Source organism: Somniosus microcephalus, chromosome 6, assembly GCF_052327205.1.
Source record: "Somniosus microcephalus isolate GS21.2 chromosome 6, FLI_Smic_1.0, whole genome shotgun sequence".
Classification (NCBI taxonomy): domain Eukaryota; kingdom Metazoa; phylum Chordata; class Chondrichthyes; order Squaliformes; family Somniosidae; genus Somniosus; species Somniosus microcephalus.
Genome location: NC_140992.1, coordinates 60,598,017 through 60,621,076, shown reverse-complemented (window position 1 = coordinate 60,621,076; position 23,060 = coordinate 60,598,017). Strand labels below are relative to the sequence as shown.

The window sequence follows — 23,060 nt, the reverse complement described above, 5'->3', positions numbered from 1 at the left end:
CCCGCTCCCGCAGCATTGCCTCTGGAGTCCCCAAAGGATCTATCCTTGGCCTCTTCCTATTTCTCATCTACATGCTGCCCCTTGGCGACATCATCAGAATACACATCAGGTTCCACATGTACGCCGACGACACCCAGCTCTACCACTCCACCACCTCTCTCAACCTCTCCACTGTCTCTGATTTGTCACGCTGCTTGTCCAACATCCAGTACTTGATGAGCAGAAATATCCTTCAACTAAATATTAGGAATACCGAAGCCATTGTCTTCAGTCCCCGCCATAAACTCCGTTCCCTAGTTACTGACTCCATCCCTCTCCCTGACCACTGTCTGAGGCTGAACCAGACCGTTCACAACCTTGGCATCCTATTTGATGAGCTTCCAACCACATTGATCCTGATATGAGCTTCCGACCACACATCCGCTCCATCAGCAAGGCCTCCTACTTCTACCTCTGTAAAACTGCCTGCTTCCACCCCTGCCTCAGCTCATCTGCTGCTAAAACCCTCATCCATGCCTTTGTTACCTCTAATCTTGACTATTCCAGTACTCTCCTGGCAGGTCCCCATCTTCCACCCTCCATAAACTTGATCTTATCCAAAACTCTGCTGCCCATATCCTAACTCGCACCAAGTCCTGTTCATCCATCACCCCTGTGCTCGCTGACCTACATTGGCTCGTGGTCTGGCAATGCCTCAGTTTTAAAATTCTCAAACTTATTTTCAGATCCCTCAATTGCCTTTCTCCTCCCCATCTCTGAAACCTCCTACAACCCTCTGAGATCTCTGCGCTCCTCCAATTCTGGCCTTTTTGCTCATCCCCAATTTTAATCACTCAGCCACTGGCGGCTGTGCCTTTAGCTGCCTAGGCCCTAATCTCTGGAATTCCCTCCCTAAACCTCTCTGCCTCTCTACCTCTCTCCTTTTAAGACGCTCCTTAAAACCTATCTCTTTGACCAAGCTTTTAGTCACCTGTGCAACTATCTCCTTATGTGGACAAATTTTGTTTAATAACGCTCCTGTGAAGAGCCTCGGGACATTTTACTATGTTAAAGACGGTATATAAATGCAAGTTGTTTTTATTGTTGTCAAGCAACTTTAGGTGTACTGCTAAATAACTCCACATTGGTAGTTACATTTCCTACCAGCGCTAGCAACCATAAATAAAAGGCTCATTGCTTCTGACTGTGGATGTATTTCTACTTAAAGTTTTGTTGCAGAGGTTGGAAAAATGCAGTCAAGAACTGATTAAGCAGCTAATTGCACTTCCTTCGCAAATCTCAATCTGAACTTCAGATTTACATGCACCTTTTTAGCCTGAATATGGCTATTGATACAAAATGGGCTACATATGCTTCATTGGTTGGTTTGAAATTCTAACACTGGAAGATGCTGACAGTGGCTTGCAATATGTGCACATGACACTCCAGTAATGGACTCCAGGTTTCCTCGTTGGATTTATATGATAGGCATGAAAGAAATGTAAAAGTAAACATTTTGTAGATGTTTAGCCAAGTTTTAGGTTAGAAAATTGTGATCTTAATGTAGAAAAGAAAGAACTTGCAATTATATACTGCCTTTATGGGACATCCCCAAATGCCTTACAGCCAATCACTTATTTTTAGAATGTAGTCACTGTTATGCAGTCAAACAGCCATTCTTTGTGCACAGCAAGTTTCCACAAACATCAAATGAAATTAAATGAATGACCACTTGATCTGTTCTTGGTGGTTTTCGTTAAGAAAGGAATGTTGGCCAAGAGACCAGAAGAACCCTCTGCTCTTCAAATATTGCCCCGGATCTTTTACATCCACTTTAATGCTCAGACAGGGCCTTGGTTTAACATCCCATCTGAAAGAAAGAATTTCTGGCAGTGCAGCACACCCTCGGTACTTCATTGAAATATCAGCTTAGATTGTGCTCGGGTCCTGAAGTGAAGTTTCTGACTTGGATGAGAATACTTCCAATTGAGCCAATATATATTAAATACACATACACCCATTCATGTCTGTGATATTGCTCATGGGAAGTCTCCTGTCTAGACAAGGCTTTTCTCAGGTATCCCCTGAAGTGGTCTAAATAGGTTCTGGGAGCACTGGGGAGAGGTACCAGGATCAGCAGTGTGAATGAAGGGTCCCAGTGTTCGATAGCACTGGGAAGTTTGCCAGGGTGTGGAGCATTGAGGGAGTCCAAGAATATATCAGAACTGGAGCAGGGGTTCTGGCATCTGGTAACACTTAAGGGGGGGGCATGGTCTAATATTGCTAAGGAAGACCAGGGTCTGAGAATGCCAGAGTGGGGTATCCCAGGGGTTGGGAGAACTGGATTGGAGTCCTGGAATCCACGGGTACTGAAGGTTTCCGAGATATCACATCAGTGAAGATGAACGTCCAAGGTATGGTAGCACTGTGTGGGATAAAGATCCTGAGTTCTGTGAGCACTTAGACGAGCTATGGGCCAGCACTGTGGTGCTGATGGGGTCTGGCACCACTGGGGTGATGGGGGAATGTGTGGTCTGAGCGCATTAGGCAAAGGGCTCTTGAGGTCTGGGAGGACTGAAAGGGAGGTCCCAGGGTCACTGATTACTGGGAGGGGCAAATATAGAAAAAGCATTTTGTGTGTGAAAGCCCAACTCTGCTCAAAAGACGTTTGAGAAGTCCGGAATAGGTTGGAGGTGGGCTGGGAACACCTCAGAAGTAAGACCACAGCAGCAGGTGGGCCGCCTGCAAAGACTCAAGTGGGTAGTACAGTCAAATAGCAGCAGCGCAGGAGTCAGGTGGGTGAGCACAGGCTTGCTTTTCAAATCATAGTGGACTTTCCCTGTGTTGCTTGGAGCCGAAATGTGACTGTAAAGTGGTCTCACCAAGAGCATAGACACCACTGTTAGAATGATTCTTGAACTCTAGGTGCCTGACAGAGATTTGGCCTCAGGGGAAAGTTTAACAGATGATTTCTGACAGAAGTTGGGTGACTTTATGGATTTTTGTTCCTTTTGCAAATATTTTTATGTTATTGTGATATGAATTGTATTTCTTTCCTGAGATTGGCTAACGGGAAAAAAATAGCAGATGTAAAAAGTTTAAGCAATTTGCTGGACTTAGGTTCTGCTGTGCTTTATTTATTGATTTTTGTTTGCATTTCATAGTTACCTAGTTGTGATTTATTGAATATGAGATTTGAATTAATTAAAAAGCATAATTCCAAAGTGCATTGGTGGGGCAAAGGGAGTGGAGGATGTGTAGAGGCCATAGTTGGAGGAATGTAATCTTGGAGGAAGATTGAGATAGGGCAGTGCAAAGGCCATGAAAGGATTTGAACACAAGGATAACATTTTTTAAATGAAAGTGTTGGTGGACCAGGTGCCAATGTAGATCAGTGAGCACAGGGATGAAGGGTCAGCAGGACTTCGTGCAGGTTAGGATATCGGCAGCAGATTTTTGGATGAGCTTAAGTTTATGCAGGATTGATGATGAGAGGGTGCCCAGGAGAACATTGGAATAATTAAGTCTGGATGTGAAAGAAGTATGAATGACAAAATCAGGCTGAGGTGAGGTGGAGACGGGCAATGTTACTGAGGTGAAAGTAGGCAATCTTTGTGAAGGAGCGGATATAGGGTCAGTAGGTCAGCTCGGAGTCAGATAGGATGATGAGGTTGGTTCTGCCTGGGACAGATGGAATCAGTGGCAAGGGAATGGAGGTTGTAAGGGTGGGAGGGGGGAGCAAAAATGGCTTCAGTCTTTCCAATGCTTAACTGATGGAACTTGTGGCTCACCCAAGTTTAAATGACAAGCAGGGTGACAATACGAAGGCAGTGCAGGGGTCAAGAGAAATGGTGGAGAGGTGGAGCTGGGTGTCGTCAGCTGCTGCTGAGAGGCAGCATATAGTTCCGGAATAGAAGTGGGCCAAGGATATATCCTGGGAGACTCCAGAGGTAAAGGTGTGGGAAGAGAAGCCATTGACGGAGATTCTCTGCCACAATTGAATAGATAAAAGTGGAACCAAGCGAGGCAGTCCCACTAAGCTGGACAGCAGAAGCGAGGCATTGAAGGAGGATGGTGTGATCAACCATTTTGAAGGCTGCATAGAGGTCTAGCAGGATAAGGAGGGATATTGCATCATGGTCACAGTCACAGAGAATTACGTTTGTGTTTCAGTCATGTGGTGGGGCACAAGCCTGACTTTAGAGGTTTAGACATGGAGTTGCAGGAAAGATGGGCATAGATTTGGGAGACGATGACAACATGTTCGAGGACTTTGTAGAGGAAAGGGAGGTTAGAGATGAAGCGGTAGTTTGCAAGGACAGAGGGGTTGAGGGTGGGTTTTTTGAGCAGAGCGATTACGGCAGTTTTGAAAGGGAAGGCGACAGTACTTGAAAACAAACTGTTTACAATGTCAACTAGCATGGGGGCCAGGAAGAGAAGTTGGGTGGTCAGCAGTTCAGTGGGAACAGGGGCAAGAGAGCAGGAGGTGGGTTTCATGGCCAAGATGAGCTCAGAGAAGGCATGAATGAAGATAGAGAAATTTGGAAGATGCAGGTTCAGGGAAAGAGCAGGGGGAACCTTGAGGGGAATATATCATAATATTACTAGCAAAGTGTCCTTATATTTGATGTTCCATTTGAAACCTACATCTTCTGCAAGTATTTAATAATTTAATTTACTTGCGTTCTTTTGGAAACTGGAATATACACCTTCTCGATTCTCTGTAAATCAATTCATTCAAGTATTCCAATATTTTAAGGAACTTAAAAAGAAATGGTCAGTGATTTGTTCAATCAGTGTTACCTGATCAGAATTAATAAATTATAAAAAGATAGGAAATGGTTAACTAAGAGTTCTGTTTTATGTTTAAATCAGGTCATTAGTTTATAGAAGAGATACAATCAGTTATCTTAATTTGAGCTTGTGTGATAATGGAAACTTTCTGACAGGATCTGCTGGTACTGCATGTCCAGATGGTGCACGGAATTGCCAGCAGCTGCTGGAGATGGTGAGTACCAGAGAATGTCGGAAACTAATGTTTTGTGAAATCAAAAAAGTGCTTGCACTACATTTCCTTTGTTGTATGCAGCTGCAGTTTAAAACTGGAGATTGCTGGTAGTTAGTCTAGAGTTGATATGTATATATTGTGGAATATATCTTTAGCACAAATAACTTTGAAGCATTTAACATTTTCATGGATGGTGATTTCATTTTAGTCTACACTTTAAAAAAAATAGAAACTCATTGTCTTGGGATGGAGAAGGAGGTTATTGTAAGTAATCTCAAAATCCTTGTCTCCTTTACATGTTCCTCCATGGTCTTGTACCTCCCTATCTCTTCAATCTCATTCATCTCTACTTTCACCTACGTGAAACATTTTGGGACACTTTATTAAGTTAAAGCTTGATCTCCTGTGACGTTGCACATGAGGAGTCCAGACTGCAGTCTTGAGGTGAAGCAGGGTTACAAGGCAAGATTAATTAGACCAGGATGGAGGAGAGAAGGCAGGTTATGTAGTTTTGGGTGTGTACCCTTCATTAGAACTAAAGACTGAAAGATGTTCAGTGTTCTTTCAGTTCTGATGAAGGGTACATGCCTGAAACATCATAATCTGCCTGGTTCTTTACAGATCCTAGGTGACCTGCTGTGTATTTACAGCATTTTCTGTTTTTATGTCATATTTAACATTTGCAGCTTCTCTTTTCTACTTTACTCTAAAATATGATCCCTACGTGGAATATTTCTATCTTCATGACTTGTGAGTTATTGTTTCCTCTTAATCCTGAAAATAAATGTAGTAGTTAATAGATTAAAATTCAATATCCCCTAGCATTCTATTTTAGGCAAATTCTGTTTTAAATCTGCTGTTCAATTTCCTCATTATCTTCTCACTGGAATCCTAGGCCGTGCTGAACAGATAAAGAAAGTCTATTAATAGAAGCAATGTCTGTTATGCAAGGTAAAAGAAATCCAGTCACTTGAGCTCATTTCACTTGAAAAGTGTTTTTCCCTGTCTCTGTCTCGTGCTGTTACCAATGGGGACATGGGGTGGGTGGGCTATTTTCCCCTGAAGTGGCCAAGATGAGGTCTTGAGCTGCAAAGCCGGTTTAGCACAGGACCCCATCTTGGTAAAGGAGTTGAAGCACACGCTAGGAATGGCCGCCTGGAGGATCGTTAAGGGGCTGAGTGACAATGAAATTGTCTGCTAGTTCTCATTAAAGAGGCTGCACGACATTTTGGTGGGTAGCGCTTCAATTAACGACCTCTTCTAACCAATGTTCCCTTTAATTTTTTTTGCGTACGCGTCCCCTTTAAGGGGCTGCGTGGCCCATTCGAAATACCACGCGTGTGTAGTTTTTCCTATTTAAAAGCCAGTGGGCCGGCTGCATGGGAGCTGCAGAGCGTTGCGCGGCCACATGGCTGCGCAGCTTAAAGGGAACGCTGCTCCTAACAGTGACCAGCTGAACAGGAGTGAACAAGTCGTTACTGAGGATTCACTTACTGCTGGAGATCGACTGACTACGCTACGTTTGAAGAGGACTTTTGCGACACATCGGGAGACTTTCTAGGACACTTTGTCAAGAATAGCCAACACTCTATCAATATTTTTCCTGGAAATTCTCTCAGGACTTCACCTAAAAAGAGTGCTGTGCTACTCTACCTTACTGCACTCCTTATAGGAGTTACCAGGCAAAAAGGAGTGCTTGATCATGAGCATCTTGCTAAGGGTCCCCCTTGGTCTGCTCGAGGAATAGGAGGAGATGAGACCAGGCAGAGGTGCACCAGCTAATGCAGAAGAGAGGGAGAGGAGGGCTCTCAGCAGGTGGCCCTATCCACCCAGGGTTTTCAGAGAGCACCACTCCTACATTCACATGAACCAAGACAAGTGCATGAGGAGGCTGCACTTTACCAAGGAGGTCGTCACAGAGATCTGTGGTCTCGTGGAACAAAGACTCGGACCTCGCAGCACAGCCAGGAACGCATTGTCTGTGGCAGTCAGGGTCACAGTAGCACTTAATTTTTATGCTACTGATACCTTCCAAGCTGCCGCAGGTGATATAATTCACATATCACAATCCTCTGTGCACTTCTTCCTAAGGGAGATTGTTGGGGCTCTGAGGAGTGACTATACCCTATTGCCAGAGAAGACCAGAGGCAGAGAGCTATAGGATTCGGCAGGATTGCGGGATTCCCCATGGTCCAGAGAGACATTGACTGTACACATGTGGCCATGCGAGCCCCTCTTTTAAACCCCGAGGTGTTCAGGAACAAGAAGGGATTCCATTCCCTCAATGTGCAGCTTGTGTGTGACCACCGGCAGCGCATCATGCAGGTGAATGCCTGCTATCCAGGGAGCTGCTATGATGTCTTTATAATGAGACAGTCATCCATCCTGCAGATCTTTGCGCCGCAACGCAATGTGCATGGCTGACCACTAGGTGACAAAGGATACCCTCTGATGCCATGGCTCATGACTCCCGTGAGACACCCCCAGACACCAGCTTAGCACTTATACAATGAGAGCCAATCAACCACCAGGAATATAATTGAGCAAACCATTGGGGTCCTCAAGCAGAGGTTTACATGCTCTGAGTGCACCTGGGATGCACGCTCGCCGCCATCTAATTGAAGTGTGCTTTTGAGAGACGTCCTCCACCATCAGACTCTGGAGCACTGTTGCCACATGCTTTACCTTCCACGACTGAGGATCCATCACAAAATCCATCATCTGCACTCAATCTTTCCAAGCTCTTCCCCATAAATAAAGACCACAATAAAAAAGACCACCAATTCCACTACTACCCAATTACCATATTCAATCTTTATCTACAGCAAAAGCAAACAGTGGAAACATGACACAACTAACATATTAAACTGCAAAAGTTTCTCTCTCCACAGATGCTGCCTGACCTGCTGAGTATTTCCAGCATTTTCTGTTTTTATAACATTGAACTATTCACCCTGGTACTTACCCTTAGTAGCTATCCTAAAAATGCGCTTGCCTACTCTGGTGCTTCTATGAAGTGCAGCCCCAGTGGCAGCAACATGTGAGGTGCATGGCTGCTGAGATTCTGAAGAGGGCAGCATGTTCTCCTGCGACACTGTTGAGAGGCTGTGGGCTGTGATGGCCCCGCCTCGGACTGCAACATCTCAGCACAGGCTTGAGCAGTCTGGGCTGCCTGACTGACAGGCAACTGCAAGGGCAATGGTGGAGTGGCGGGGGAGGGAGCAGTAATGTTGGCATCCGGAGAGAGGCCAGTAGGTTGCTGCTCCATGATTCCCATGCCACTACCTCGGGGGCCTTTGTTCAGCCAGCCCAGTGATCTGCTGGAGGGCATCGGAGACACTCTGCAAAACCTTTTCAACTGAGGAGCCCAGAGCTAGCATGGCAGCTGCCTGCGCTTCCATTGCAGCACTTTGCCGTTCCATGGAATATGCAATGCCTGCAGTGGAAACTGCGACCTCGGTCATCAGACACTGCATGATGTCGGACTCCACACGTTGGTGGCTGGAATTGGCTAGCCTCTCCACGCTGGAGAGGATGGGTTCCAGGCTCTGCGTCAAGCCACGGACCATGGTGGATGCGGACTCCTCCATCCCCCTAGCCACGACCCGTAAGCTTTCAGGTAGGCTCTTCATTGCACCAAGCATTTGGTATGTCAGACCCATCTGAAGCTTGCCCCTGTGAGATCCTCATTTGACTCCTCTACAGCAGAACTATTATGCGAACTTAGCCCCCACCCCCCGTAAGGTGGAACCTGTGGTGCCCCTTCCACCCGGCGTGGCTGCTACCCACTAGTGCCTGATGCCTGCCACTGTGACAATCCCTCTTCTAACCTGGCCTCTAAGTTACGTGTGGTGCCGGTCTCTGAGCTGGTGCTTGCAACAGCAGTGCATTCTTCCTCGCACTCCTCCTCTTCATCCAGGGGACGAGGTGGCTTTTGCTTCTCTTCACTACCGCAGCGGGGCGAGCTGGATCTTGCTCCTGGGAGCCTGCAATTATAGCTATAATAATGGTTAGGGTGCAGCGCGTCTGGCCACTATAGGAGGATGTGGAGTTTGAGAGTGAGGATAGGTTTGGGGGATTAGGGATCAGGAATAGTTGTGGATCTGTAGGGAAGCTGGAATGGCCACATACCTCTAGGCGATATGCCCCCTGCTCTACCTCTGGACACGGCGTCTCCCACTCCCCTCCCGATTACGGCCAGCGCTGCCTCCTCAAGTGGAGTGATCTCATGCAAGCATGCTTCCCCTCCCCGGTCAGGTCCTGCTGCCGCCTGTTATGTATTATCTTGACCTGGAATAGAAAGAGTGGTGATTGTGAAGGAGTGTATTGACAGGTGTGTTTGTGTGTGTGTGATGCCTCACATGGTTGAAAAGCTGTGAGATGTGTCTGAGGTGTGAGTAGTGCTTGTGAAGGATGCATTAGTGTGGGGTGTGTGCAGGTCACTAGGATGCATTAGTGTGGGGTGTGTGCAGGTCACTGTAGTTAGATGGTGGATGAAGTGTGTTGAGGTTGTGATGCTGGTGGTGGTACAGTTATTGAGCAGCGTGTTTGTGAGATAGGATCTTACCTTGACCTGTTGTGTCAAGTCGTCAAATTTCTTGTCCTGGGGCCAGGGCTCCTGGCTGTCACCTCCCGGGCGATCTCCCACGTGCGCCACATTAGCTGCCTCTGTGGCCTCCTTTCTCCTCCTGTGTGTACAGGACATCCCCCCCCCCCCATCCTCCACCAGGACTTCCAGGACCTGTGCGTCCTCTTTCTGGGTCCCTGAGACATCCTGCAATGGTCACTTGTCTGCCAGCCAGCACACTCCACACCTTCAGTGAAAGTGGGTGTGTGGGGGCTACATATACCGTTCCAGGAAAATTGCTTCTCATCAGCGCTCGAGTGCTAAATGTGCAGGTGTCTGTTTTAGCGCCTGCAGGTACGTTTTAAATCCTGGTAATCATCATTTAGCCCCAAAATTAAGTGCTAAATCCAGACTTTCAAACAGGCGTTTCTTGTTAGCGCAGTACCCATTTAGCACCTGTTCTCACCCTTCCACCAAAATACCCCTCAGGACCTTTTTTAAGTTGGTTTTGATGGTGCTATCATAACAGGGATAATGCCTTCATGATTCCTCCTTCCAAGGGCACATAAACGTGACCTTTTGATTATGTTTTGAGACTGCACTAAATATTTTGTTTTGTTTTTAAGTAGTTATTTTTAATGTTGCTGAGTCATGTTAAAAATATGAAAAATGGCTTTTCCAAAGAAATATTACAATTTGTGAACTTTAAAGAACCAGAAGTGATTCAAAAAACATTGAAATAGTCTATCTTTCAAAAGTTAGAATACAACTCCACCTCCCTCAACCAACACTGCCAAAAACAGAACATCTAGTTATTCATCTCATGACCATTCATAGGATCTTGCTGTGTGCAGTTGGGCTGCTGTGCTTTCCTACATAACAGCAGTTGCTGCACTTGAAAGTAGTTCATTGTATGTGAAGTGAACATGCTAAATAAACACGTCTTTTTCTTTTCATTTGAACCAATTTTAACTACTGAAGTTCTCTGTGATATTTTGTTTCACTAGACACTTCGGTGAGGTGCATTAATATTCAAACTTTTTTGTGCAAAAATAATTAGAGTAAAACTTGTAAACCTGTGAGTACAAATGTGTACTTGTGTTGAAGTGGTGATGTGTGGATAAATAGTGGTTTTTGTTTTGATGTGCCTTTTTGGGATTAGACTTTAGTTCTTAAACTATTATGTTAATAACAATTTGAAACACCTTGGAAAATGCTGCTACTGTACCATAAGTAGTTTGCTACAAGAACAGTGCTAATGATTTTTTTCAAAGAAAAATCATATGCTTGATATACCCAATTATTATTATTTACTTAACAAATCCATTCTTCAGTAACTGGATGAATCTGCGCGATGCAGAGACAGGAAAAGTTTTGTGGCAGGGCACGGAAGATCTCTCATTACCAGGAGTGGAACATGAAGGTACTGTAATCATATGTTTCGTAAACAGGCCAATGGGTTACTGTTGGTGTTGCAATTGGAAAATCTAGGCCATGATAGAAATCAGAAATGTGGTGGGTTCCCATTGGATTTAATTTTAGACTACTTAAGACAACATCTTAAACAAGTTAAGATGTGTGTTACTCAATCTTAATTACTCATGTAAAAATCAGATTCAACAAGCTCTCTGTGTATACCCTCCATGTGTTTAAGTTTGGCTCATATTTGTGGTAGAAACAGGTTTTTAAACTAGTGCTGCTTTTGCCATCTTTTACATTCTGCTTCTCACATTTTTCACAAGTTGTTTCTCATTTTCCATCTATTATCCTCCAAACGCTCTAGAAAAGGTGAGCATGCAAATAAATAGTTGATTTTTTAATTCCTTCACGGGATGTGAACGTTGCCAGCAAGGCCAGTATTTATTTCCTATCCCTAATTGCCCTTGAGAGGATGGTGGTGAGTCGCCTTCTTGAATAAGTGGCTTGCTAGGCCATTTCAGAGGGCAGTTAATAGTCAACCACATTGCTGTAGGTCTGGAGTCACATATAGGCCAGACCAAGTAAGGACAGCAGGCTTCCTTCCCTAAAGGACATTAGTGAACCAGATAGTTTTTTTGATGTTATGACTGCTCTTTCTCTCGCATTAACCTTCCCCGTATTACTAACTTTTGTTGTCTTTCTCTTGTTGAAGTCACTTGAGTGAGAGACTATGGGGGTAATTTTAACCCTCAAAACCAGGTGGGTTTGGGTTGGATGGGAAGTTAAAATCTTAAAAATCTGAAACAGGAACCCAACTCGCCTCGAACCTGCCCACGTCCAGTTTTAACGGAGGCGGGACGAGGGGCTGGTGACCAACCCGCTTTCGGCAGGCGGGTCGGTCATTGAAACCTTTTTAAAGAGGCTGTGTGCCATCATTTTAATAGGGTTTCTGTTTTTAAACCATGTTGGCTGGGCCTCGGGAAACCCGGCAGGTAAAAGGAGGCGAGAAGGGCTGGATCCATCAGGTAAGTCCCATCACAGCACTGCTTGTGGGCCAGGAGGACAGTTTCTTCCAGACCAAACAAGCTGACCTGTAATTACTTGTCTGCTCTTGGGCTGCGGCCTTTCCTGGAGCGTTCCCTGCCCAACAGGCAGCCAAGCCTGTCAATCAGGCTGGCTTCCGGGCAGGGAATCTTTTTTTTAAAAAAACATGCAGCTGTGGAGTTAAAACTCCATGACGTTTGGGGAAACTGGCGACTTCCAGATTTCCCTACCAAAACCCCATCCCAGTAAATATCAGAGCCCATATTCCGCAAACAGCCTGCAAACGGCTTTAAATATTGTGCAGAAATCGCTGACTCTCAATCGTTGCATAAAATGCTGGTTGCCTAAACATAATACTGCAGCTTGCCAGATTTGCCTCAGGTTTATAAAATTAATCCATAAAGAACGTCTCTACTTCGTTTCCCACATTATTCAATTCAATTCAATTTTATTTGTCATATATGCAGCAGACGTGTGTACTGCACAATGAAATGTTGATTTTTACGAGTCCTCCCAACATTGGAATAAATATGGCATAACAATGATAAAAATAATAGAAATACAGTAATAATAAATAAAACAACAGTAATAAATAATAATAAATTATACGTTCATGAGCCTTATGGCCTGGGGGTAGAAGCTATTTCGAAACCTGCTGGTACGAGACCATATGCTTTGGTATCTCTTACCGGACGGGAGCAGGGCGAAGAGGTTGTGGCTGGGGTGGCTCGCGTCTTTAATGATTCTCAGGGCCTTCCCCCAGCACCTCTCGGGGTAGATATCCTGGACAGCAGGTAGTTTAATTCCTATAGTATGTTGTGCAGCTTTCACCACCATCTGTAGAGCCTTGCGGTCTGTGGCGGTGCAGTTGCCATACCAGGTAGTGATGCAGCCCCACAGGATACTCTCGATGGTGCACCGGTAGAAGTTGGTGAGAATCTGGGGGGCCATTCCAAATTTCTTCAGTCTCCTGAGGAAGAACAGGCGTTGGCATGCCTTCTTCGTTACGACGTCGATGTGATGTGGCCACGTTAAGTCCTCCGTAATGAATACACCCAGGAATTTGAAGCTGCTGACCCTCTCCACCTCATTATTTAAAGAAAGACAGGCAAGCACAGTAAGCCTTCGAAATCTGGTCATACACAGTCAGGCATGCTGAACACACAGTATCACTGATTGATACCATGGACTTGATAACTTCAGTCAATGCTGGGATTCACTGACTTTGAATGGCACTGAGTTAGTGCTGAAACTAAAAAATGATCTGTAACAGCTATTGATGAATGCTATATAAATCAAGGGCAAATTACAGCCTATCCCTCCAAGGAGATAACTATCAGTCCAGTAACATGGAACTTCCATCCAGCAGATTGCCCCTATGCTTAGAGGTCCAAGCACCATATAACCTTCTCTGGAGCAATGAATAAGTAATGTCTACTTTCATACATATGGTCAATATTTGCACCATCTTCACTGGGAACATTTCCTTGTATGACACCCACAGGTTCCTTTTGGGGAGGAGAATATGAGGATACAGGAGAATATCACAATATTTCCCAGATAAAATGCTCAGGAAGCACAGAGCTCGCTGTATGGTAAATTCATGATTGATGATCATTGATTTACTGTAATGAGAGCCATGATGCGAGCTGTAATGCTACAGGCTGAAACCGCACAACCAGGACAGCCAAGGGTCCACTCTGATCATCTCTATTTACCTACAGATGATTTGGAACAGGACTCCTTTCTCTTCACCTCCACCACCCGGTGACAAATTCCTAAACCAAGTTCTGAATGCACACAAACATTTAATGCAGGAATTGCTCAGCTTCCAAATCTGCACCATCCAGAACTTTTAACTCATCCAAAACTCCACTGTCCGTATCCTATCCTGCACCAAGTCTCACTCAACCATTATTCCTATGCTCGCTGATCTATATACGAATACAGACAGGTAAAGACCCTCTGGTCCATCGAGCATCCCCACACAATTATGATACCTTGTGTATCACAATATATACTTTCCACCCCACCCGAAACCATGTGATCTGGGAGAGGCGAAAAAAAGATTAAAACTCGGGCCAATTTGAGGGGAAAATCTGGGAAATTCCTCTCCGACCCACCTAGGCGATCAAAACTAGTCCAAGAGCTCACTCTGTCCCTGAATTCCCTGCAGTACCTACCTCCTGTTAGGGGTGATCTCTGCCCCAGCCAGAAACAGGTCCAGCTCTCGCTTGAAGGAATTCAGCAAATCAGCATCCACCGCACGAGATGGCAGCCTGTTCCAGAGGCCCACTATTCTCTGGGAAAAGAACCACCTCCTGACATCTAACCTAGATCTGGCCTTGTACAACTGAGATTTGTGACCCCTGGTCCTCCCTAACCCATTTAATTGGAACAAACTTGTCAACTGGAACACAATCTATTCCCTTCATTATCTTATAAACCGCAATCAGATCACCCCTAAGTCTACATTTCTCTAAAGTGTAAAGTCCCAACTCTTTTTGCCTATATCTTGATAACTAAGGTACTTTAAACTAGTAATTAGTCTAGTGGCCCTCCTCTGCACCCTTTCCAAAGCCTCAATATCACCCAACCTGTGAGGAGACCAAAACTGCATCAGAGTTAGGGTTACATCAGCTCCGGGTGCCTCAATACCTTAGATTTAAAATTCTCATCCTTGTGTTCAAAATCCTTCATGGCTTTACCCCTCCATATCTCCGTTACCTTCTCCAGCCCTATAATCCTCTCAGAACTCTGCATTCCTCCAACTCTGGCCTCTTGTGCATCCCAAAATCCCTTCTCCCACCATTGGTGACTGTACCTTCTGCTGTCTAGGCCCTAAGCTCTAAAATTTCATACACCTCTATGCTTCTCTACCTTCTTTTCCTTTAAGGCCTTTCTTAAAACCCACCTCTTTCTCCCAAGCTTTTAGTCATCCTTCCTAATACTCCTTCTTTGGCTCATTGTTGATTTTAACTGATTATGCTTCTGTGAAGAGCCTTGGGACTTTTTTCTGTGTTAAAGACACTTGGGCTGGATTTTTATTCAGAAGTCGGGGAGGAGGCGGGACTACAACTTTCGGGTTGTAGTCCCGCCTCCATCGAGATGCGGCCAATCCACACGATTTTCACTTGATTGACCTTGTTGAGCCTGCCCAGCGGGCTCGGCAGGCCAATTAAGGGCCACCCGGCAACAGGTGACGTCACAGACTGAAATTTCATCTGTCAAGACGTGTTGACAGATGAAATATCAGTGTTTCACAGCTGTTTGAAGCTGTCAAACACTGACAGTCTTACTTCTAACCTGAGTCCTTCTACGCAGACTCGGTTAGAAATCTCACTGGCACTGAAAGCTGCAGGCTGTCACTTTTGACAGATCGCAGCCATTCTGCTTTCTGTGCCGGCTGAATGATGGACTCCCGAAGCCTAGAGGAAGGAAGGCTGTAAAGGTAAGTACAGGTAATTTAAACATCGTTACACACTTTAGACACACCAAACACACTTACCTTTGCACTCATGCACCCATCACTCACCTGAGCACCAACATCTCGACCCCTCCAAGTCCTTCAACCCGACGGCCCGTCGCTCCAACCTGGCGTGGTTTGGATCCGTCGGGAATCCCACACGACACCCTTCAAAATAGGGATTAGGCTAAAAACTGCCTGTTAACTGCCTGTTAACAGGCAGTTAATTGGCACTAATCCCCGCCTCGGGTCAGCGGGTCCCAGTGTGGGGCGGGTACCCACCTCCTTTGAAACTTACATGGAGGCGGGTTTTGGGCGGGATGGTGTCGGGACCCGAATTCGGGATTTTAGCCCCTCGCACGTCTAAAAGCCCACCTCACGGCACACTGAAAATCGACCCCACTATAGAAATGCAAGTTGCTGTTGTATTGGGTAGAGGTCACTGACTCCAGAGAGGACTGTTTTCCTCTAGATCTTGTGTAGAACATAACAGGCAGTTTTTATGAGAGTCCTCATAGCCCCATCCCTATGGACCAGAGTCACAAGTCTTGGGCATTATAGCAATGCAGTTAACTCTTAACTGCCCTCTGAAATGGCCGAGCAAGCCACTCGGTTGTAACAAACTGGTACAAGAAACAATAATGAGAATTAAACCGGAGGGACCACCCAGCATCAACCTCTGCACCGGCTTCGGACACGACAACGGCACACCCAGTCCAGTCGACCCTGCAAAGTCCTCCTCACCAACATCTGGGGGCTTGTGCCAAAATTGGGAGAGCTGTCCCACAGACTAGTCAAGCAGCAGCCTGATATAGTCATACTAACAGAATCATACTTTTCAGCCAGTGTCCCAGACTCTTCCATCAACATCCCTGGGTATGTACTGTCCCACTGGCAGGAAAGACCCACCAGAGGTGGCGGCACAGTGGTATACAGTCTGGAGGGAGTGGCCCTGGGAGTCCTCAACATTGACTCCGGACCCCATGAAGTCTCATGGCATCAGGACAAACATGGGCAAGGAAACCTCTTGCTGATTACCACCTATTGCCCTCCCTCAGCTGATGAATCAGTACTCCTCCTTTTGAATGCCACTTGGAAGAAGCACTGTGGGTAGCAAGGGCACAGAATATACTTTGGGTGGGGGACTTCAATGTCCAGCACCAAGAATGGCTCGGTAGCACCACTACTGACCGAGCTGGCCGAGTTCTGAAGGACATACCTGCTAGCCTGGGCCTGCAGCAGGTGGTGAGAGAACCAGCACGAGTGGAAAAACCTACTTGACCTCGTCCTTACCAATCTACCTGTCGCAGATGCATCTGTCCATGACAGCGTTGGTAGCAGTGATCACCACACAGTTCTTGTAGAGACGAAGTCTCGTCTTCACACTGAGGACACTCTCCATCGTGTGTTGTGGCACTACCACCATGCTAAGTGGGATGGATTCAGAACAGATCTAGCTTCTCAAAACTGGGCATCCATGAGGCGTTGTGGGCCATCAGCAGCAGCAGAATTGTATTCCACCACAATCTGCAACCTCATGGCCTAGCATATCCCCCACTCTACCATTAGCATCAAGCCAGGTGACCAACCCTGGTTCAAAGAGGAGTGTAGCAGAGCATGCCAAGAGCAGCACCAGGCGTACCTAAAAATGAAGTGCCAACCTGGGGAAGCTGAAACACAGGACTACATGCATGCTAAACAACAGAACTACATGCATGATCTAGACAGAGCTAAGTGATCCCACAACCAAAGGATCAGATCAAAGCTCTGCAGTCCTGCCACATCCAGTTGTGAATGGTGGTGGACAATTAAACAACTGTCAGGAGGAGGCTCCATGAATATCCCCATCCTCAACGATGGCAGAGCCCAGATGCGAATGCAAAAGACAAGGTTGAAGCATTTGCAACCATCTTCAGCCAGAAGTGCCGAGTGGATGATTCATCCTGGCCTTCTCCCGAGGTCCCCACCATCACAGAAGCCAGTCTTCAGCCAATTCGATTCACTCCACGTGATATCAAGAAACGGCTGAGTGCACTGGATACAGCAAAGGTTATGGGCCCCGACAACATCTTGGCTGTCTTGCTGAAGACTTCTGCTCCAGAACTAGCCGCGCCTCTAGCCAAGCTGTTCCAGTACAGCTACAACACTCGCATCTACCCGACAATGTGGAAAACCGCCGAGGTATGTCCTGTCCACAAAAAGCTGGACAAATCCAATCTAGCCAATTACCGCCCCATCAGTCTACTCTCAAGCATCAGCAAAGTGATGGAAGGCGCCGTCGACAGTGCCATCAAGCGGCACTTACTCACCAATAACCTGCTCACCGATGCTCAGTTTGGGTTCTGCCAAGACCACTCGGCTCCAGACCTCATTACAGCTTTGGTCCAAACATGGACAAAAGAGCTGAATTTCAGAGGTGAGAGTGCCCATGACATCAAGGCAACATTTGACCGAGTGTGGCATCAAGGAGCCCTAGTAAAATTGAAGTCAATGGGAATCTGGGGAACGACTCTCCACTGGCTGGAGTCATACCTAGCACAAAGGAAGATGGTCGTTGGAGGTCAATCATCTCAGCACCAAGGACGTTGCTGCAGGAGTTCCTCAGGGCAGTGTCCTAGGCCCAACCATCTTCAGCTGCTTCATCAATGACCTTCCCTCCATCATTACGGCCCTGATTTTCCGGGCCTATGACCGCGTACGCGTGGCCATAAGTGCGTCGCAAGTTCCGGGTCTACGCATGCGCGAAAACCTGGAACTTGGTATCTGTCAAGAATCTTCTTGACAGATCCTCCGCATCCCCCAGAAATGGACAATTGCTGGCGGAGAGTTAGGCTATTTGCCATGCGAATACCCATGAAACTCTTACTCCTGGTAAAAGCAGGCATAACGATTTCTTTTACCCCCATAGGGTGAAAATAAATTTTAAAATACAATTTTTAAAATTATTTTAACATTCAAAACCTGTAAAATAAATTTGTGTTATTTTTGGCCTGTTGAAAAATGTTTAAATTTATTTTTCAAAAAATTAAATTTGTTTTAAGTGTTTAATTAAATTGTATTTTAATTAATTTTAAACATGTAATAATTTTTTTTTATTTCAGTGCTGTAAAAATGTATTTTTTGGGTGATTCCCATTAGGCTTATGGGGATTTCGTATGTAAATGGATCCCCATAAGCATAATGGGAATCTCGTTTCTGATTGGTTGGGCCGGTCCACGTGATCCCAGGGACACTTGCGAACTGCATGCGCCCCGGGATACGTCGGCCTCTGCGCATGCCTACACATAGAGGACCAGGAGCGCAAGTCTCCGTGGATTCAGGACTATCAGGTAGGTGGGTAGTTTCATTGCGGTTCGGAGGCATCCGCCTGCGAGAAGCCTCCGACCGCAAATTCAGGCCCATGGTCAGAATGGGGATGTTTGCTGATGATTGTAGTGTTCAGTTCCATTAGCAACTCCTCAGATAATGAAGCAGTCTATGCTCGCATACAGCAAGACCTGGACGACATTCAGGCTTGAGCTGATAAGTGGCAAGTAACATTCGCGCCACATAAGTGCCAGGCAGTGACTATCTCCAACGGGAACGTCTAACCACCGCCCCATGACATTTAACGGCATTACCATTGTCGAATCCCCCAACATCAACATCCTGGGGTCACCATTGATCAGAAACTTAACTGGACCAGCCACATAAATACTGTAGCTACAAGAGCAGGTCAGAGGCTAGGTATTCTGTGGCAAGTGTCTCACCTCCTGACTCCCCAAAGCCTTTCTACCATCTACAAGGCACAAGTCAGGAGTGTGAAGGAATACTCTCCACTTGCCTGGATGAGTGCAGCTCCAACGACCTCAAGAAGCTCGACACCATCCAGGACAAAACAGCCCGCTTGTTTGGCACCCCATCCACCGCCTTAAACATTCACTCCCTCCACCACCGGCGTACCATGGCTGCAGTGTGTACCATCTACAAGATGCACTGCAGTAACTCGCCAAGGTTTCTTCAACAGCACCTCCCAAACCCGCGACATCTTCCACCTAGAAGGACCGGGGCAAGTTTCTCCTGAATTCCGTATTGGATTTATTAGTGACTATCTTATATTTATGACCCTTAGTTTTGAACTCCCCCACAAGTGGAAACATTTTCTCTGCCTATCAAATCCCCTCATAATTTTATGACCTCTATTAGGTTATCTATTATTATCTATTAGGTGATCCCTCAGCCTTCTCTTTTCTAGAGAAAAGAGCTTCAGCCTATTCAGTCTTTCCTGATAGTTATAGCCTCTCAGTTCTGGTATCATTCTTGTAAATCTTTTTTGCACCTTCTCCAGTGTCTTTATATCCTTTTTGTAATATGGAGAGCTGAACTGTGCACAGTATTCTTAAGTGTGATCTACTCAAGGTTCTATTCAAGTTTGACATAACATCTCTGCTTTTCAATTTTATTCCTCTAGAAATGAACCACAGTTCTTTGTTTGCACTTTTTATGGTCTTGTTAACCTGTGTTGCAATTTTTAATGATTTTGTGAATCCGTACCCCTCAATCCCGTTGTATCTCAAATGAAAGAATTTAGAATTGTTTAAGAATTTTGCCCCCGAGACACTAAAATAAGTGTTTTTGATTAGTTCCTGGAAAAGTGTTTTCTAAAAAAAAAAAAAAATAAACCCCACAGTTGTATTAATAAATCTGTTTATATGAAACATCAGCATAAACACAAAAAAAAGGTGCTATGAACCATTTAGAATACATTATAAACTGAAAGCTTTCACTTTTAAATTTGGCAGTTTTTCAGGAAAATTAGCTTAGAAAAAGTTGAAGAGTTTGTCCTTTATCTTGAGGAGATTGCCTAGGGAGTAGCAGTAAATACATATATGGGCACTTTAATAAACATATAAATTGCATATATAGACAACCCCAGTATATACTATTTTCTTGTCAAAATCGCCTAAACATTCAAAAGATAATACTTTCATATTTTATATCAAATATCAAAAAAAAGTATTTGTATCCTCACACAAATATGGTTTACTGTCTTTCAACATGGTATTTAACAGCATCAGAGAGGAAGGGGGAGAGGAGTTGTAGGTTTTAGCAGCATTGCTGTGTGGGTTGGTAATAGTTTACTTATGAACCATTTTCGCTCAAAAAAGCTTTCTAAATTCATCATTCATCTTTCCTTCCGTTCCTTTGTTTTCCTTTAACCACTGCAATTAGATAAATAGCTGGCACAGTTATATAATTAAATGTTTCTGTTTTCAATTCTATTCTATTCTACGGTGGTGTACCCAAAGTCAGTCAGTCAGTCTCTCTCTGCCACCTAAAAAATGTTCTCTACCTGGAAGAACTTCTAAAATGTTAGATGTGAGAATAGCATCAACCGCAATTCCAGGTACGTGATACATTCCAATAGTCAGTGTATGGAGTAAGAGTTCTCAGTTATGATCCCTGGGTTAACCAATGGTTAGCTGGATATTGGGAAGAAAAAGGTACACTTCAGATGGCAGGGGCTGTGAGCAACGTTCCCACTAAGCTGTGCAACTGTCTGCCGGTTACGCGTCGCCCGGGACTGGCTTTTCCAATGCGAAACTTTGGGCCACGCAGCCCGTTAAAGGGACCACGCACCCAAAAAAATTTAGGGGAAACGTTGGATGCAAGGTCCGCTTGCAGGAATGACTGGTGATATTAAACCAAGAAAACATCTAGCATAAAAACCTGAAAATGGGGAATGCCTTATTACCAATGATCCCTTCATTCAGACACTCCTGTGGTACTCTCCTTTTTGCTTATCCAAGTGGCTTTGGCACTAGATTGAAATGGAGAGAATTAAAACAGACTTTGTGCAGTCACTGCTGCAAGCTGCGAGTGAGCCATTGATATGTTAGGAACTAGGTGGGAACTTGGATCCACGCTCTTCCTAATGCAGAAACTGGACTGAAACAGAACATAAGAATCTGGATACACAATCCTCCCTGGTGCATGTAATGTTCACACACCCACTGGCTTACACTTTGCATATTTATTTATAACAAGTTATTCAAGAACGGAGTAATGGGGGCAGAGGAGTCAGTGGTGGCTGAGAATGGGCCAGTGACTAAACGGCACAAGCGGGGAGCAGTGGCAGCCGACAACGGGATGGAAAAGGAAAGTTGTCTTTTCCGGGAGGCAAACAGTAGGAACAGGAGTTCCACAGTGCATCTCTGGGGAAGAGTTGGGGCAGGTGCGAAGGGTAAAGGGGGCGTGCAGCATGAGGCCCAATGTCAGGAAACATTAGGAACTGTAGTAGAATTGGAAGTGGAGCTGGAGGCAAAAAAAAACTCATCTGTGAAACAGCAGGGCAGGAGTTACACGAAGAGGCATTTTTTAATAATAGAGTGAGAGATGAGGCCAGAGTGTGACCTGCTCGCAGTTCTCACAAACCCTTTAGACTGCATTCTCAGTGCTCGCAGATCCCAAGAGTCCTCTTCCAATTATCCCAGATCTCTGGCCCTGCCCTAGTGTTCTATGATCTCCTTCAGCAGTGTTTCCTGTGCCGGCCTTGGAGTGCACCCAAACCTAGGGACCCATTGTCAAAAATACTTCTAGATCGTAAAACATTAAACCAAGAAAGCATATCCACATAAAATGGTGACGCCCTATTGCCAAAGATTCCTTCATTGAGTTGTTGTAGCACTAGATTGAAACCCCACGCCAGTGCTGGCAAGCCTTTTTCCCCCTTCCAGGATCTCGGCTCCCCCACCTCCATCATCATCCTGATAAATCAGAGTTTCTGATGATATTGGCATAACACCCCTGTTCTTATAAAACATCTGACTCATCCTGAACAATGCCATGGGAGATCTTTTAGTGATGCCAGAAACTTCAGTCTACACAGAAAGGAACAATAAAAGTTCGCAATCCCTCATGGTTTTTCTTGTCAGTCTTGCAGTCAGGGAAATGCACCAAGTGAGAGCTGGAAGAGATTGATAATACACAAGAGCTTGTTGCCCCAAGATTATGAGTCCAGGTCTCTGGATTACTAGAACTGTAACACAACCATACATTACTGTACCCCGTGCCTTACTGATGCATCCTGACAAATTAGTTGCACTATATGTGCTTAGACTGCACAATCTGAATTTAGCTAATATAGTTACAGCTCTGGGCAAAAGTATCAAGTCCAAGCTCATGCTTTTGAGAGCAGCTCTGGCTCTCTAATGTCTTCTAAAACATAAAAAAACAACTAAATGAATTAATTTAATCATGTTATTGTGAAACATGTTTTTTGATCATTTTGGGGATTTTTTAGAAACCTTTGGACATTAGAATTTCAGTTATTGAAGAAAAGTGGCAATTATTTTTCTAGAAAGCATTTTGTGTGATTTGTGAGAACAGATAATACTGACACAGCTAGCCTGTTTAGATACTTGACTTAGCATGTTTTTTTTTAGTTTGGTTCCCATTATAATTACTTTTCTGTGCTTGCTTCCCTCCTTCCTCTCTCCACCAAGTATGAAAGTATTGGATTCCTCCTGGGTCACCTGATGATGCCTCTTATATAGCTGAATATGGCTGTTAAATAGTTTAGAATGGGAAATCATGTG

General features: G+C 45.1%; 1 protein-coding gene across 1 annotated transcript in view; it reads left to right on the top strand.

Annotated features, from left to right (window-relative positions):
* The window catches only part of pde6d (phosphodiesterase 6D, cGMP-specific, rod, delta), a 74,768-nt gene that overhangs the window by 10,649 nt on the left and 41,059 nt on the right, over nt 1–23,060 (top strand). Inside the window, exon 2 of the mRNA XM_085990259.1 lies at nt 10,889–10,977. Within this exon, the coding sequence (XP_085846385.1) occupies nt 10,889–10,977 (89 nt within the window). The remainder of the gene's footprint in view (nt 1–10,888; nt 10,978–23,060) is intronic.